Here is a 16,991-nt window from a genome sequence, read left to right as displayed (position 1 = left end):
CAATGGACACGGGTTTGAGTAAACTCCGGGAGTTGTTAATGGACAGGGAGGCCTGGTGTGCTGCGATTCATGGGGTCTCAAAGAATCGGACACGACTGAGCGACTGAATTGAACTGAATGATCATTAAGAATCTGGAGATTAATGCTTAACCAGGGATTCAAGCATCTCTATTCGACCAATCTTCCCAAGAACTCCAGCACGAGTATCAATCTTAACATTTATTATATTTCCTTCATTTCCCTAACAGCCCTAATTGCCATATTTTCTTTATTTTTATATATCTCACTTTTTAAGTTCAATATTGTAGAAAGTTTCAACTCAGAGTCCAATTTTTCCATAATGTCTTCTTGCTTAGTAGGAAGAAGAAGGTCTATAGGGCACACTGTGAGTAACTGCCAGAAAATTCACATGAAACGATTAGGAAGGGCTTTCCTGGTGCCTCAGTGGTAAGGAATCTGCCTCTCAATACTGGAGACATGGGTTCAACCTCTGATCAGTTAGATCCCACAACTAAGCCCGCGCCACAACTACTGAGCATGCGCTCTACAGCCCAGACGTCGCAACTGCTGAGCCCAGTGTCAGAGCTCCTGAGGCCCCCATGCCCCAGAGCCACTGCTCCGCAACCAGAAGAGCTTCCACAATGAGAAGTCCGCCACCACAACCAGAGAGTAGCTCCCGGATTGCTGCAGCTAGAGAAAAGCTCGCTCAGTAACAAAGACCCAGCACAGCCAGAAATAAATAGATAAATAAATGAAACTGTTAAAAAAAAAATTAGAAAAAATTCAATCTCCACCCAACCCATAAGATTATAAATTCTCCAAAATCAGTGGTATTACCTTTTAGTTCTGGTCTCCCAAAATAAGAGCAACAATCTTTTATCCACATACAATGTGTGGTTTTAAAAGCGAAGGGGAAAAGTGTGCTCAATGTAGAATTAAAAAAAAAAAATCAAATTATCTGTACATCATAGTGCTCTGTATCAGTTATTTTTAAACTTAAAATTTTCACTTAAAAGTTAAAATTCTTTAAACCTTAAAATGTCAAACTTAAAATTATCATGTGAAAATGATAATAGCAATAATAATGCCATTATGTTTCCATGGCATTAAATAACCCTCTATGTTACTATTTTAATGAATTTTAAAATGTTATTGAAATGCCAGTGCACATAAACTGCTGTTTAAATCATTCAGACTGTTTCCAATTTTTCCCCCTTTTAAACAATTCTGAAAAGCAATAAATAAGTCAATCATTTTCTTAGAATCAGCTCTGATAAATGGAATGCTGAGGTAGACGGCTTTTGTTACATGTCGCCAAAATGCCCCCATCCAGGAAAGGCTGCAGTAACTTATACCACCCCCCCCACCCCCACAGTGACATGTGTGAGACAGTCAGTCCCCACGCATTTCACCAGCACTCTTGGAAATATAATATTTGTCACTGCTATATTTACCATGCATAACCAACAAGGACCTATTGTATAGCACAGGGAACTCCGCTCAGTGTTAAGTGGCAGCCTGGATGTAGGGCTCAGGCAGTTTGGGGGAGAATGGATACACTGTGTGTGTGGCTGAGTCCCTTTGCTGTCCACCGGAAACTATCACAACACTGTTAATTGGCTATACTCCAATATAAAACAAAAAGCTGAAAAAATATGTTTGTAAGCTTTTTCAGTATTTCTTAGCCCTTTGTATTTCCTCTTTTGTGTCTAATTCTTTTACCATTTTTTAGTGAAGTATAGTTGATCTGCAGTGTTATGTTAATTTCAAGTGTACAACATAGTGATTTTACATTTTTATAAACTCCAGTTAAAACTATTATAAAATATTGGTTATATTCCCTGTGCTATACATTATATCCTGGTATCTTACTTTATACCTAATAGTTTGCACCTCTTAATCCCCTTCCCCAATATTACCCCTCTTCCGTATCCTCTCCTCACTGGTAACCACTAGTTTGTTCTCTGTATCTGTGAGTCTGTTTGTTTTGTGATGTTCATTAATTTTATTTTTTAGATACCGTAGTGATAGTGAAGTCACTCAGTTGCATCTGACTCTTTGCAACCCCATGGATTGTAGCCTGCCAGGCTCCTCCGTTCATGGTATTTTCCAGGCAAGCATACTGGAATGGGTTGCCATTTCCTTCTCCAGGGGATCTTCCCGACCCAGGGATTGAACCTGGGTCTCCCACATTGCAGGCAGACTCTACCATCTGAGCCACCAGGGAAGACCAAAATATAGCACCCAGTATTCCCAGGAGGTCTCCCATCCAAGTACTAACCAGGCCTGACCCTACTTAGCTTCCGAGATCAGACGAGATAGGACGCGTTCAGGATGGTATGGCCATAGATACCATAGTATGTCTTTTTTTGTCTGACTTATGTCACTAAACATAGCATTCTCCTGGTCTACCCATGTTGTTGGAAATTATTTTCATTTTTTATGGCTAAGTAATATTACACACACACACACACACAATCTTCTTTATCCATTCATCTGTTGATGGACACTTTGGCTGCTTCTATATCTTGGCAATTGTATATGGTATTGCTATGAACATTGGGGCACACGTATCTTTTCGAATTGGTGTTGTCATTATCTTTGGCTAAATATCTAGGAATGGGGCTGCTGAATCACATAGTTCTATTTTTAAAACATACTCCAAATTCATGGTGGTTACACCAATTTACATCCCCACTGACAGAAACCAAGGTTCCCTTTTCTTTACATCCTCACCACCGTTTACTATTTGTGGTCTTTTTGAGGATGGCCGTTCCGACAGGTGCAAGGTGGTGTCTCACTGAGGTTTTGACTTGCGTTTCCCTGATGATCTGTTTACTTTCCTGCTGTGCAGTTGTCTTTACCCTGATTTGAAATGGCCTGAAATGGAGTAAACAGGTTGCTGATGTTGTCCCAGTTTGTGGTGTGATGGCTACTACTGTTGACGATGACTTTCGGTTGAGATTTAACAGACATTAGTTTTAGGTGCACAATGTAATGATGCAGTATAAGCATAACCCTGTTTTTTGCTCTTCATAAATACTGTGGGGGTATTTCTTAAAAAAAAAAACAAAACTGAAGACTTGTGGCAATCTCATGTTGAGCAACATGGCTCAAGTTTCTGGCTGAAGTTTGTCAATTTTGTTTATCTTCTCAAAGAACAAGCTTTCGTTTTATTAATCTTTACTATTGTTTCTTTTTGGTGCTTCCCTGGTGGCTCAGAGGTTAAAACATCTGCCTGCAATCCGGGAGACCCAGGTTCAATCCCTGGGTCGGGAAGATCCCCTGGAGAAGGAAATGGCAACCCACTCCAGTATTCTTGTCTGGAGAATCCCATGGACAGAGGAGCCTGGTAGGCTACAGTCCACGGGGTCGCCAAGAGTCGGACACGACTGAGCGACTTCACTTTCACTTTCATGTTGAGCAATGCTATCGACATCATTTTTCCCCACAGCATTTGTGCATTTTATGTGTCTGTGTCACCATGTGATATTTTTTGCAAAATTTCACACTTTTTCATTATGATTATATTTATTATGGTGAGTTGTGATCAGTGATCTCTGGTGTTACTATGGTAACTGGTTTTTTGTTTTGTATTTTTAAATTAAGATATGTACCTTTTTTAGACATAATGCTATTATCACACAGTTAATAGACTATGTGTGCGTAGTCACTCAGTTGTGTTCGACTCTTTGCAGCCCCATGGACTGTAGCCCACCAGGCTTCTCTATCTGGGATTCTCCAGGCAAAAATACTGCAGTGGGTTGCCATGCCCTTCTCCAGGGGATCTTCCCAACCCAGGGATCGAACCCAGGTCTCCCACACTGCAGGTGGATTCTTTACTAACTGAACCACCAGGAAACCCCATGAATACTGGAGTGGATAGCTATCCCTTCTCCAGGGGACCTTCCTGACCCAGGAATCGAACTGGGGTCTCCTGCATTGCAGGTGGATTTTTACCACCTGAGCTTTGGTGTAAACATTTATGCACTGGAAAACCAAAAATTAACGAGAATTACTTTACTGGGATGGTCTGAAACTGAACCTGCAGTACTGCTGATGTATGCCTGTTACTTGTCAATATTGTGAAACAATCACAAGTCCAGTTACAGCTAACATCCATCTCCATGCCTAGAAAAATTTTTTTGACAAAAGGGTCTAAACCTTTTGCTGTCCTAATTAGTAATCCTTTCTTTCATAGGGACATTCCTGGAAAGCTCTTTTCTGTAAAGTCTGTACTTTTCGTGCTCCCATTCTGATGTTTGTTTAAAACTGGAATATATTTGTATGTGGTGTGTGAATTAAGAATCTAGCCCCTGATAAACAGATGGTCCTTGTTCCAACAGCCTATGCTTTCCCTGAATTGAATACCAAACTTCACACGTTGCTCAAACACCATCTGCCTTTTAAGTGGGAGAGAACAGTTATAATCATAAAACCACAGAGGACAGCCTCACCCCTACTCTCACTGAAAGAAACATTGGTCACACTGGTGTTACCTCATCCGAGGAGGTGTGTGATTTTCTCAACCATCTCTCTACACTTGGAAGAGGGGGTACAGAGAGCAACCCGATCCTCCTGAGCTGGATTTAGTGAGGGGGGAGGTATAAGGAGTATGCATTTTCTACTTTCCAGGGCAGACTCCACGGCACCTGAAAGTGATGATCTTGTGTAAAATAATCAGAGAGCAGGATAAATACAACTCTGGTGCTCTGGTATCCCTAACAGCTTTAATGTGGGGTAGAACCACATAATAATAGTACCTGGTATGCGTGGCATCATCCTTATAAACAGCAAACCAAGTTTTATTTAGAGTCAGTGTTGGTGAGAATCTTACAACATCATCATCTTTAAATAAATGACAACAGCTAGACCCCATGAGGGTGGTTCTTGACTTTCAGTGGTTTTCCCTGCTTACTTAAGGGATTTAAAATAATTCATTCTCCTGGAAAAGAACTCTAAAAGTAAGCCACTAGAATCATAAGAACAATGAAAAGGATTACCCTCGTCACTGTCTTCTAGCAGCTATCATTTGAGAACTTTTTATATAACAACTCTACATAAAATACTTCTATACTGGGAAGTCCTCCCGAAATATTCTCGTGGCCCCAAGTGAGAAATCTGAGACTTTGGAGAGGCTTAGCAATGAACCCAAGATCAGGACACAAGTGGAATGCGGCAATCCCAAGGTGTCCACCAACAGTCAATGCCGGCAAAGTTCATTTTCTCTCTGCTCCTCTTCATTTTCCTACGAGGTAATGGAACTGTCTTTGATGTAACTGATGAAAGGCTGACACTAAAAACAGTGACACAAAATTTTTAACTACTAAACTAGTCAAATTAAAACAAAAGAAAATGGTGAAGCCGGCACTCTTTGATGTTGTCAGTCATGTTATAAAGGGATATGAAGCTTTTGGAAAACAATTTGCTGAGTGAAGTGGTGACAAATGTGCATATGTTTTGATTTGCTTATGCTACTTATAAGAATCTATCCCAGGGGACTTTCCTGGTGGCCCAGTGGTTGGGACTCTGCCTACCAATGCAGGGGACATGGGTTCGATCCCTGGCCCAGGAACTAAGATCCCACACGCCACGGGGCAATCTCACATGTCACAACCACTGAGGCTGCACTCTCTAGAGCTTGTGCTCCGCAACGAGAAGTCACCGCAGCTAGAAACCCGTGTACCACAGCCAGAGAATAGCCCCACTCGCTGCAGCTAAAGAGAGCCCACGAGCAGCGACGAAGACCCGGCACAGCCAATACACTAATTAATTAAAGACAAGACTCTATCACAAAAACTCCCCTAAACGTTGAAGGTATTCGTTGTAGAGATGTTCATCACAGGATCATTTGTGAATGTGATACAGAAGTACCGTAAATATACAAGAGGAGTAGTTAAATGCTGTTGCATATGTTAAATGTAATAGTCATTATAAGTAATTGCTTGTGTTAGGTGACAGCAGGATATAAAGTTATCTACATTTTAATTTCAAATCACAAATTTAAAAATACTGAAGGGTGATTTCTAAACCTTTCCTGGCTAAACATTTTAGAACTTAGCAAACTGCTATAATTCAAATGATTATTGTACACAAATGAAAAGATATGAAGCTGCTCAGTTTTAATCTCCACCACAGTTTGTTGCTTTAAAAAAAGAAAACTATCTGAGAGCCATAGGATTTAATGCTCAGAGGAACAGGTCTGTATGCGGAGGCAATGTCTTCTGTATAATCTAAAGATGACTCTGCAAGTAGAATAGAAAGACAATTGTGCTCGGCCATCACAGGCTTAGAGAGCAGGGAGACGCCTTAGTGGTCAGTCATTTCAATTACACAGAAAAGAATACTAATATTAAGAGGTTACATGATCCACCCAAAAAGTCACTGCTATTTGGACACTACTTCTGAGCATCTGGGCTTCCCTGGTGGCTTACACGGTAAAGAATGTGCCTGCAATGTGGGAGACCTGGGTTCGATTCCTGGGTCAGGAAGATCCTCTGGAAAAGGAAAAGGCTACCCGCTCCAGTATTCCTGCCTGGAGAATTCCATGGACAGCGGAGCCTGGCAGGCTACAGTCCATGGGGTTGCAAAGAGTCGGACGTGACTGAGCAACTAACACTTCACTTTCTCAGCTTCTAAGCTGCTCCTCCAAAAGCTAACACACTGTGCCTTTTCCTTAGCAGGCTCACCATAATACTCGGTCAGAAAAAAAAAAAAAAAAAAAAATACTCGGTCAGCTTTAAATAATGATAATCACTAACCATCAACAGAGAAGCCTGGAAAAGTCAAGTTTATGACTTTTGGAAAATACGCGTTCATACTCGAAATCTACATTAAATCACAGTGTTGACCCCTTAAAATACAGCTTCTCCCACTGCAATTATTAGAGCAGGGTTAACTGAAGACAGGCATTCTCAAACTCTGTCCTATGCCCTATTTCTAATCCACGGTTTAGAGGCTTTGCCAGACAGAACCACGGAGGGATTTATACTGTCCATTTCTTCTCTCAGTCACTTGTTAATTTGCCATTGTAATAACCTTTCCTATCAAGGGTCACTGTTACATTAAGTGTCAGTGTTAGGCTTTGGAAACAAGACATCACAGTAGTCCCACAATGTGACAAGGGAAAATGCCTAACGCTAATAGTTTTTCCGCACGTAGAAAGGAGATATATACTGGAGGGTTTTTTTTTTTGTTTTTTTTTAACTGCTATGCCTATGAAAACAAATATTCTTTACAGTCCTTTATATTTTTCTTTATTTTTGGCTGTGCTGGGTCTTCGTTGCTGTGAGGGCTTTTCTCTAGTTGTGGTGTGTGGGCCCCTCACTGCAGCGCCTCCTCTTGTGGAGCACGGGCTCTAGAGTGTGTGGGCTTCAGTACTGGTGGTGCCCGGGCTCAGTAGTTGCAGTTCCCGGAGCACAGGCTCAATGGTTGTGGCACGCAGGCTTAGCTGCTCTGTGGCATGTGGGATCTTTCCGACCAAAGGATCGAATCCGTGTCTCCTGCACTGACAGGCAGATTCTGTACCACTGAGCCACCAGGGAAGCCCTACAATACTTTATGTAATCTCTGACTTGAGACGTAAATTAAGACTGCCCTTCCAAGCAGCACAGAGCAGGCATATTAGACTTGTTTAACTAGTTCCTTCACCGTGACCAGTATCAATAGCAGCTCCCAAAGCACAGAGACGTCACACAACAAATACTTCCCAAAAGAACTGCAAAAATTGCATTTTGAAAACTACCAAAAAGTTGTTGAAAGAAACGAATGGAGACCTAACTAAAAGGGGGAGGGCACCCCATATTCATGAATCAAAATACTGAATATTATAAAGATGGCCAATGCTCCAGAAGTGCATCTGCTGATTCAATGCAATCTCTATCAAAATCCTAACCAACTTCTTTACTGAAATTGACATGCTGACACTAATGTTCACATGGAAATTCAAGAGACTCAGAACAGTCAAAATAATCTTGAAAAAAGGACAAGTTGAAGGATGTGCACTTTCTGATTTCAGGACTCACCACACCACAGTAATCAAGACAATGTGGTACTGATGAGGATCGACATGCAGATCCATGTGCAACCCCACGGACCGTAGCCTGTCAGTCTCCTCTGTCCATGGGGATTCTCCAGGCAAGAATACTGGAGTGGGTTGCCATGCCTTCCTCAAAGGGATTTTCCCAGCCCAGGGATCAAACCTGGGTCTCCAGAATTGCAGGCAGATTCTTTACCATCTGGGCCACCACGGAAGCCTACAGGATAGCTTAGAGGGCCCAGAAACAAATTCTCGTGTTCACAGCCAACTGTTTTCAACAAAGGTTCCACGATAGTTCAGTGCAGGAAAGAACAGTGTTTTCCACAAATGGTGCTGGGACAGCTGGAAATCTACATGCCAAAGAATTAAGTTGGATCCCCCTACTTCATATCATATCATATACAGAAATTAGCTCAAAAATGCATCAAAGACCTAAATATAAGAGCTGAAAGTGTAAAACTCTTAGAAGAAAACATGGGCATAGGTCTTCATGACCTTGTACAAGCAATGGCTTCTTAGACATAATGCCAAATGAATAAGTAACTTAAGAAGAAAAATAGGTAAACTGGATCTCATGAAAACTAAAAATGTGCCTCAAAGGGTATTATCAAGAAAATGAAACAACAGGGATATGCTGGTGGTACAGTGGTTAAGACTCCATACTCCCAACACAGGGGGTCCAGGTTTAATTCCTAGACAGAAAACTAGTTCCCACACGTCATAGCTAAGTCCTGGCACAGCCAAATAAATATTAAAAAAGAAAGAAAGAAAGAAAGAAAACGAAAACACAACCTACAGAATGGGAGAAAATTATTTGCAAATCATCTATTTGGTAAGAGCTTAATATTCAGAATATACAAAGAACTCCTACACCTCAATAATAATAATACAAATAATTTTAAAGTGGGCAAAGGACTTGAATAAGTGTTTCCCCAAAGAAGATACATGAATGGCCCATAAGCTTCTGAAAGATGCTCAACATCTGAGTAGCCATCACGGAAATGCAAATTGAAACCACAATGAGATACCAGTTCATACCCACTAGAATAGGGCTTCCCTGGTGTCTCAGACGATAAAGAATCTGCCTGCAATGCAGGAGACCCGGTTCAAGCTCCGGGTCGGGAAAATCCCCTGGAGGAGGAAATGGCAACACACTTCAGTATTCTTATCTGGAGAATCCCATGGACAGGATCCTGGGGGGCTACAGTCCATGGGGTCGCAAATGGTCAGATACAACTGAGCAACTAACACTAGATCTAGACTAGACCCACTGGCTATAACAAAAAACAGAATCTAAAAGAGTGGATATATAGATAACTGAGTCACTTTGCCGTATAGCAGAACTAACACAGCATCGTGAATCAACTGCAGTCCGATAAAAAAGAGTCAGAAACAAACAAAAGCAAGTGTGGACAAAGACGTGGAGAAGCTCATGGAAATGCAAAACAGTGCAGCCACTTTGGAAGACACTCGGGAAGTTTCCCGGTTAAACCCAGAATTATCACCTAGCTTTCAGATAAAAGTTACCTGATTTAACATGTAGTCATTCTGTAGCATGCTGGGCTTCCCTGGGGGCTCAGGTGGTAAAGAATCCACCTGCAATATTTTATCTCCTAAATACTAGGATGTGCTGGAAATTTAAAGTGAAAGAAAATAAAAATCTCATTGTGTGCAGAAGAGTTTCCTTTGGCCTTTAAAAATTAGTTTGGCAGACATGTATGTTCAAACTCGGGCTCTTGGAAGCCTTTAGAATTTAAACTGCTCTGCATGGCTGGGTCCTCTCTAGCTCTATAGTAAGTGAGAACCTATAACAGGTAAGCCTGTAACTTGCCTGCCTGACTAAGCTAAGGAAACCTAGCATGCCTCAGGAGCATCAAGTTATTCCATATGTAAGGTTATCCATCCCATTTTCTTTAATATACTACCTGTATACAGGGGGTTGGGGTGAGGGGTGTCCACAAATTTATACCTCCTATCCAGGCTTTCCTCACTACATCATAGCCTTTAACTAGGAACCAGCAATGCTCCCTCCTAAAATTTATTGCAATTGTGATTGTATATTTATTTGTGCAATCCTTCAACTTTCCTGGAACCTTCCTGAAGACAAGGCCCTTACTCATTTGGGGCTCACCTTTATAGCCTTAGCTCCCAGTGCTATCATGAAGCATGAAAATCTGTAATCAGTGTATCACAGTAATACCCTTCTGCCTCTGCCGTGTGATTTGCTGTTGTAATCCTCAATGGACTCAGAAGCCATAAAACTGTCTTATAACCACATATTAAGGAGGAGAATTTAAGTAGCGGATAGGCACCTAACCAGGAATAGATAAAACATAGAAACTGTAGTGAGTACAGTTTATAAAATCTTCTCTGCTTTCAAGAGACCAAGTTTTTTAATTCCCAGTTGATGTTCAAAGGTTCAGAGACAGTCTTAGAGATAGGTGTGAGTTTGTTCAATAGAAGTGTGAAAAGGAAAAGTAAAATGTTAAGTGCTTGAACTACTAAACCTGATCACAAGATTATTTAACAATTAAGGACTATCCATTTTATAATAGCATATTTCTTAGAAAAAGTATATTCTCCACATCTCCACATGCTGAATAATAAATATGCTCCACATTTGAAAAAAAAAATCATTACTTAAAAAAGCAAATTATCTGTGATTAATAAAACATCCTTCTGCATCAGATGGCTTAGCAACTATGTTTACCAAGTTTCAACCCTATGACAGCCAACGTCACAAGCAGTTATGTTTATGCCACAAAACTGAAAGTATATTTATAAGCAACTAGTGAAAAATCACTGGGAATACACTTAAATACTTAATAATGTAACTTTACAAAATGATTCTTTTCCTCTACCCATATTTAAAGTGGTCACTTACCTGTATTCAAGGCTGTAAATAGACTTTTTCTTGAAGGATCTAAAATATAAGAGAAATATTTGTAAGATACACATTTTACAGGAAATATCACACAATAAACCATTTTACAAATAAAGTTCCCCCTCCCAAGCATAAAAAGACATTCCAAATAAGATCAAAATGGTAGTTTAATGGTTTAATGGTGATATTATTCGTTGTCACCAATTAAATATGCTAGGACAAACCACAGTTTTTTTCAATTCAAAAACTGCTGAAATTCAAATTTAACAGTACTGAATTTACACGTGTCTTACACACTTTATGCTATTCCACCACTTACAGAGCAGATAAAAGGCCAGGCTTTATGGAAGAAAGGGTGTGATTTCTAAAACTGCCACGTATTAAATCCAGTTGTATATTCAGCTAAGAAGGAAAAAATATACATATGCTTTTCCTTCAAACAGATATGATATAAAATTGTAAGCAGGGGAATTCTTTCACAATGTATATATGCATTAAATCAAATTTATTATAATTTTCATTGTCAATTATACACCCATAAAGCTGAAAAACAAATACAACAAGGAGTGGTGAAAGGCACAGAGCTACAAAAGTCAGTCACGAGGAGATTATGAGCACGTCTTCCTGACATGATAGAGTCGTTTCTAGGGCAAAGCACCAGCAGATCAGTCAGAACAGTTGCCACATTCTATCCGTGGAATTTTACAGAGACGATAATCTCTTAAAATATGTGGCTGTTGTAAATGGAAAGCATTGATTTCCACTCAAGTAAAACCTCTGTGATACAAAAGCTCATAAATTCAATAAAAGGGCATTTTAGAATACTGAGGTTCTCTGTTCTGTAAAGGTATCCGAGGAATCAAGCTACTCTAACTCTGCAAGTGACCTTAGTCTCAAAGCCAGACACTTTCCTTCCAGGTACCAGTGTGTGTGCAGATCACAGGGCTTTATCATCCACCAGTGAAAACCACAGATTCATAAACTGATGTCAGCCCAACAAGGGGTCATTTGATGCCTCACAAGTTTATTTAAGACCTTGGACAGATGAGGACCTGCTGGCACTTGGAAGAATCTTTCTGCCAGTATCTGTACCTATTCTCTCTTGAATTCAGTAGAAAAGGAAAGTGTTGGTAAATACTAATAGGTAATCAGCCTCAGGTTACCACAGGAAACTTCACTACATACATCTCTCTCTCTCTCTATCACTCACACACACACACACACCCACACACACACATATTGAGAAGGAAGCAGAGCAACAGACACACTGCTTTGAGAGACTAACACCTTTCTGGTAAGTTATTTAATGACATAATAACAAGTTCCCAAAGATTCATACAGTTTAACTCAGTGATCCCTCTTGTAGGAAAACCCCATGGATGAAACTAGAATCTCAAGCAATGAACAATGTTCACCTTCAAAGATGTTCATCCCAGTATAAGGTGCCATAGTGAAAGTCAGAAATCGTGTCCAGGAACCACAGAATTAGAAAACAGGAGGCAATTTCATAGTCATTTAAAATGAAGATGCTCTCATGACATGCTACTAAATTAATAAAAAGCACAGCACAAGAGAGCGTATATACTATGCTCTGAGTTTTCTTGAAACAAAAGGAAGATGATGACCCATGCAAAAGGAATGAACAGGAGGAAATGGAACAGTTATCCGTGGTTGATGGGATGAAGGAGAACTGTGTAACTTTCTGTGTTTTTTAATCTCTCTAATATAAATACGCCTCACATATGACAGCTCAGGCTTCTCATTCACAAGTATTCTTCCAGCTAAACAATCTTTCCGTTCACTGAATAACAATTGCTAACGTGCTTCAGCTCCACTGTAATAAAGCTGCAAGAGAACGTTCCATATAAGCAGCGGTCCCCCATCATTTCTGGCACCAGGGACTGATTTCATGGACGACAATTTTTCCATAGACCTGGGGGCAGGGTGGAGGGTTGTTGGGGGGAGGGGATAGTTTGGGGATGATTCAAATGCGTTACATTTATTGTCACTTTATTTCTATTATTATTACATCAGCACCACCTCCGATCATCAGGCATCCAGATTCCAGAGGTATATACCCCAGAAATATATACCTCTTATGTTGTAAACCTGAAGATTAACCTTCATAGCTGCAGCAATTACAAAGTAAATAATTCAGAGAAGAGATAAAGCAAGCGGTGGGGGGTGGGGGTGAGGATAACATGGTTGGACCCAGAGTATGAAGTAAGCCATGCATTTCTATTCCATTACTATAGATTGCCACTTTCACATAATTTAACTCTGGAAGTTTTATTTCTTATCTCCTTATACCTTTGCTCTGTCTGCTGATTTCTGTGTATCAAGTTTTAGCTACAGAACCAGCAGACTCTCAGAACAAGAAGAGCTCCCTCAGTGTAAAATCTGTCATGTCTTTATTTCTCAGACTTTTTGTAAATAAAAATACCATGAACCTGTCAACATTTTTAACCTCCTATGAGACAAGGATTTGAAAAGCCCCGTCTTCCTCTTCTCTTCAGAGGGAGGTCCCATACCTTTTGGAGGAGTTTTCAGGAAGTGCGCGTGACCTCTGGGTACCAAGGGCTTCAAATATAAGGGTGCTGAGGAGCCATTTTGAAATGCTGGTTTTGGAGGTTTTTCCTCATATTTGATGACAGCGGCATTGCCAGCTAGAATAGAAAAGTGCATTTTAGTTTACTGATAACCACAGTACGAATCTTCCATGACCTATCTGTCCCCCTTGAATTAGCAAGTGCTCACTAAGCACCCACACCACCTGCCAGTCGTTACTGGAGGCTGGGGATACAAAGACGACAATAGGTAGTTCCTGTCCGCAGGGACGCAGGGTAAGACGTAACCAGGGTGATCACACATCCTGGTACAGCCCAGGTTCACGCCTCAGGTCCAGGGCAGCTTTCATCCCTCAAACCTGGGAGATGTTTTGGTATCCTCGGGGGTTCTGGAACCAATCCCCCATGGTACCAAGGGATGAGTATTATCCACAAGCTCATCTGTAGCTGTGAAGGTAAGATCAGGTTCTGACCCTTCTCTGCTGCAGCAAGAAGCTAAAACTCCAACATCCGCCCTAGAACAAAGGTGCCTAAGCCTCAGAGTTGAAACAGAAAATGGAATTCCACCTCAATAATAAAAGCATCTCCTGTAGTCCAGGCAAACCTTTCCTCTCTCACTCACACAGGAATTAACTCGGGGTTGGGGGCAGCGGGACGTTTCCAGGCACTAAAGGAACTGAATAAAGGGCTTCTGGAGCAAATCTGAGACTAGCCACCTGTGCTTAGACTGTGCTGTAATTCTGAGTCCATGACAGTTAACTAGCAAAAGGGGGTCTGGCAGAAGCAGACCTACACTATTTCCCAGGAAGAGGTCAGAGTGAAGGTGACCAAATACTCTCTTCTAGGGCTAATATGTCAATGGGTCCTAGAAAGGATGTCTGCTATTTTGCTAGTCTCTGATTTTGCTTCTCTATCCTCACTGGGACCCTAAAGGCAATCCTGGCATTATCAAAAGACAGTGATACATGGAAATAAAGAACACGGCTTTAAAAAAATAAAAATTGATTGTCTACCAGAATGACAATCTGAATCACGGAGAAACCTGTAGATAAAGCCTTCAACAGATGCCTTGCTTACTTGTATTTCTTCTTTTGCACAGTAATGACAGGAGCCCTGGACAATGAAAACCTGAGTATCTTTCAGTTACGTAAGACAACTGTGTAGACTGTATGTTTATGTAGGTTCTCCCTCAATGAGATATTTCTCTTCACACTTATAGCTTCCCACTGGATTGAAAAAAATAACCAAAATCTTCTATTGTATCCTTAAGATTTGTAAGGAGCAGGGGAAGAGGCAAGCGAAACGAAGGAGCAGGATCTGTTTCCTGTGCTCTGAATTCAAAGAAAGCAAGCATTTTCACACTGCATTTTGGTAAAGGTGTGCTGGGCCCATAATGAGGTCCTATGAAACAGCGTTCCCGGCTCTGGTACAGTTGAGAGGACTATGGAAACTTTAGGAATATAACCAGCACCCCCATCACTTAACTGCACTGTTTCTGGCTGAGTGTTATCTACATTGTAGAATCGCGTTAAGTGTCAAAAACCTTTAAGGAAAGGTTTGGGAACAATAGTACCGGCATGTAAAGGTAACACAAAAAGCTGTTTCAGAGACTTGCCTGGGTGGCTCAGTGGTAAAATTCCACCTGCCCAGGCAAGAGTCACAGGTTCGACCTCTGATCCAGGAAGATCCCACACGCTGCAGAGCAACTAAGTCCGCGCATCACCCCTCCTGACTGTGCTCCAGAGCCTGGGAGCCACGACTTCCAAAGCCCACGCACCCGAAGCCTGTGCTCCTAACCAGAGAAGCCACTGCACTGAGGCGCCTCCGAGGCCAAAACTGAACAGTGGACCCCACTCACCCCGACTAGAGAAATCCCCTGCGGTGACAAAGACCCAATGCAGCCAAAAATAACACATAGAATTACATATATCCAAAAGGCTGTTTCCAATTTTAGTAAGTGGTAATAAACACAGAGAGAAGAGCAGCAGCGGTGACCTAATTAAGACGGGGAGGGCATCAGTATGTCCTTACCATTCCGAAATTTTCCAGAACTGAATCATCTTTGAAAAAGTTCACTGTCCAGGAGCTCGGCTCCTACAAGGAATTTTAATAGCACTGCTTGGCTCTCACTGAGAGGTTATCATGTTATACATAATGCTCAAGAGTGTAAACACAGCACTTTGCCCTTTTCTCTCCATAGCTCAGGAGGGGGGAAAAATCAAAAGAAAAATACTTAGAAAGTTTTATAGTTTTTTCAATTCCCATAAAAGTTAGCCTTTTTATCTATCTCCCCTTGGTAACCATACAAACCACTGGCATGTTCATGTCACCATATACTTACTGGGCTGGAGGTTTGATCATCCACAACCTGGTTTCCAGGCTTAATATCCCCCTCTGCCAACCCAGACTGGACTTCTTAATCATTTGTTTCAAAATAATTTAAAAAAAAAAAAAATAATAATTTTCAACACCCAATTCTAACCATCCAATTCCATTCTAATTATTAACGCTTACAATCACAAAGGTCTTTATCGCCAATCTTGATCCCTTTCTTCACTTCACACTTCTGCAAAGGGATGAGATGTCAACCCTATTTACTAATATTTATAAATTTGAAGACAGAAATTTTTCCCTAGGCTAAACTGTTCCAGCTCCTACAACATTCCTGAAGGATGTCACACTTGAGCCTGGTGAAGACTTGCCATCACGCTGCCCTGATCGACGTCAAGTCCCCCCTTCAGGGAGCCGTCTGTTCTTCCTGTGCCCAGGTAACGCTTAATACCAGGCCAAATCTACAGCCTTCCCTCCCGCTGACAAGTTTCTATCAATTTTCTGCCGTGCTTTCCAACTCCCTTCTCCCCCAGAACGTGGAGATTTGAGTTTTCCAAAGCTGACACGGAGCTAACGTAAATGTTAAACACTAAAAGATACGACTACTACAAAATTCAACATAACTTTTTAAAGAACCGATGGGGAGTGACTTCATAGTCTTAAAGAAACAGAACCAAAGTGTCATAGAGCATGTCTTTTAGAATTTCATATAAAATGGATATTGGGTTTCAATCAACATTTCCACCTACGCTAAATCAAAACCTATGAAGGGAAGTGAATAATGTTATTGGCATCAACCGTGTATTACAACAATCTGGATTCAAGTCTGCCTTTTCTTGACACTTTTTGAAACTATATTCAGCAGCAAATAAGTTGCCTATTCAGATTTTGAAAAACTGAATTTAATTTACAGACCTACTATAAATTCATATGATAGTAAATCCACACATTTTATTTCTAAGCTTTGAACATAAAGACTTTCGGTTTCCAAAGGACTTGGTAAAAGGATTTGTCACGAAAGCAAAAGACTCTTCTCACAAGGGACAATATTCCCATCTCGGTCATGCGCAGAACAGGAGGCGCTGGGGGCCAGCTGTCTCACCACCGCCCTGGAGGCTCAGTCCTGCCGCCACGCGATCGCATCAGTGTTAACACGCGAGGGTCAACATTC

At 41.1% G+C, this 16,991-nt stretch overlaps 1 protein-coding gene and 1 pseudogene across 5 annotated transcripts in view; both read right to left on the bottom strand.

The window, feature by feature from the left end:
- Positions 1-16,991, bottom strand: part of MTUS1 (microtubule associated scaffold protein 1) — a 181,370-nt gene that overhangs the window by 64,219 nt on the left and 100,160 nt on the right. For all 5 annotated transcript variants that reach the window (XM_043893909.1, XM_043893908.1, XM_043893910.1 and 2 more), the window contains 2 exons: positions 13,454-13,588; positions 10,923-10,961 (listed from right to left, as the gene is read on the bottom strand). In XM_043893909.1, coding sequence (XP_043749844.1) covers positions 10,923-10,961; positions 13,454-13,588 — 174 coding nt within the window. The remainder of the gene's footprint in view (positions 1-10,922; positions 10,962-13,453; positions 13,589-16,991) is intronic.
- On the bottom strand, positions 2,233-2,351 carry LOC122688131 (annotated as a pseudogene).

This window comes from Cervus elaphus, chromosome 32, assembly GCF_910594005.1.
Source record: "Cervus elaphus chromosome 32, mCerEla1.1, whole genome shotgun sequence".
Lineage (NCBI taxonomy): Eukaryota > Metazoa > Chordata > Mammalia > Artiodactyla > Cervidae > Cervus > Cervus elaphus.
Note: the sequence above shows the minus strand (reverse complement) of the source record. Positions and strands in the feature narration are given on the sequence as shown.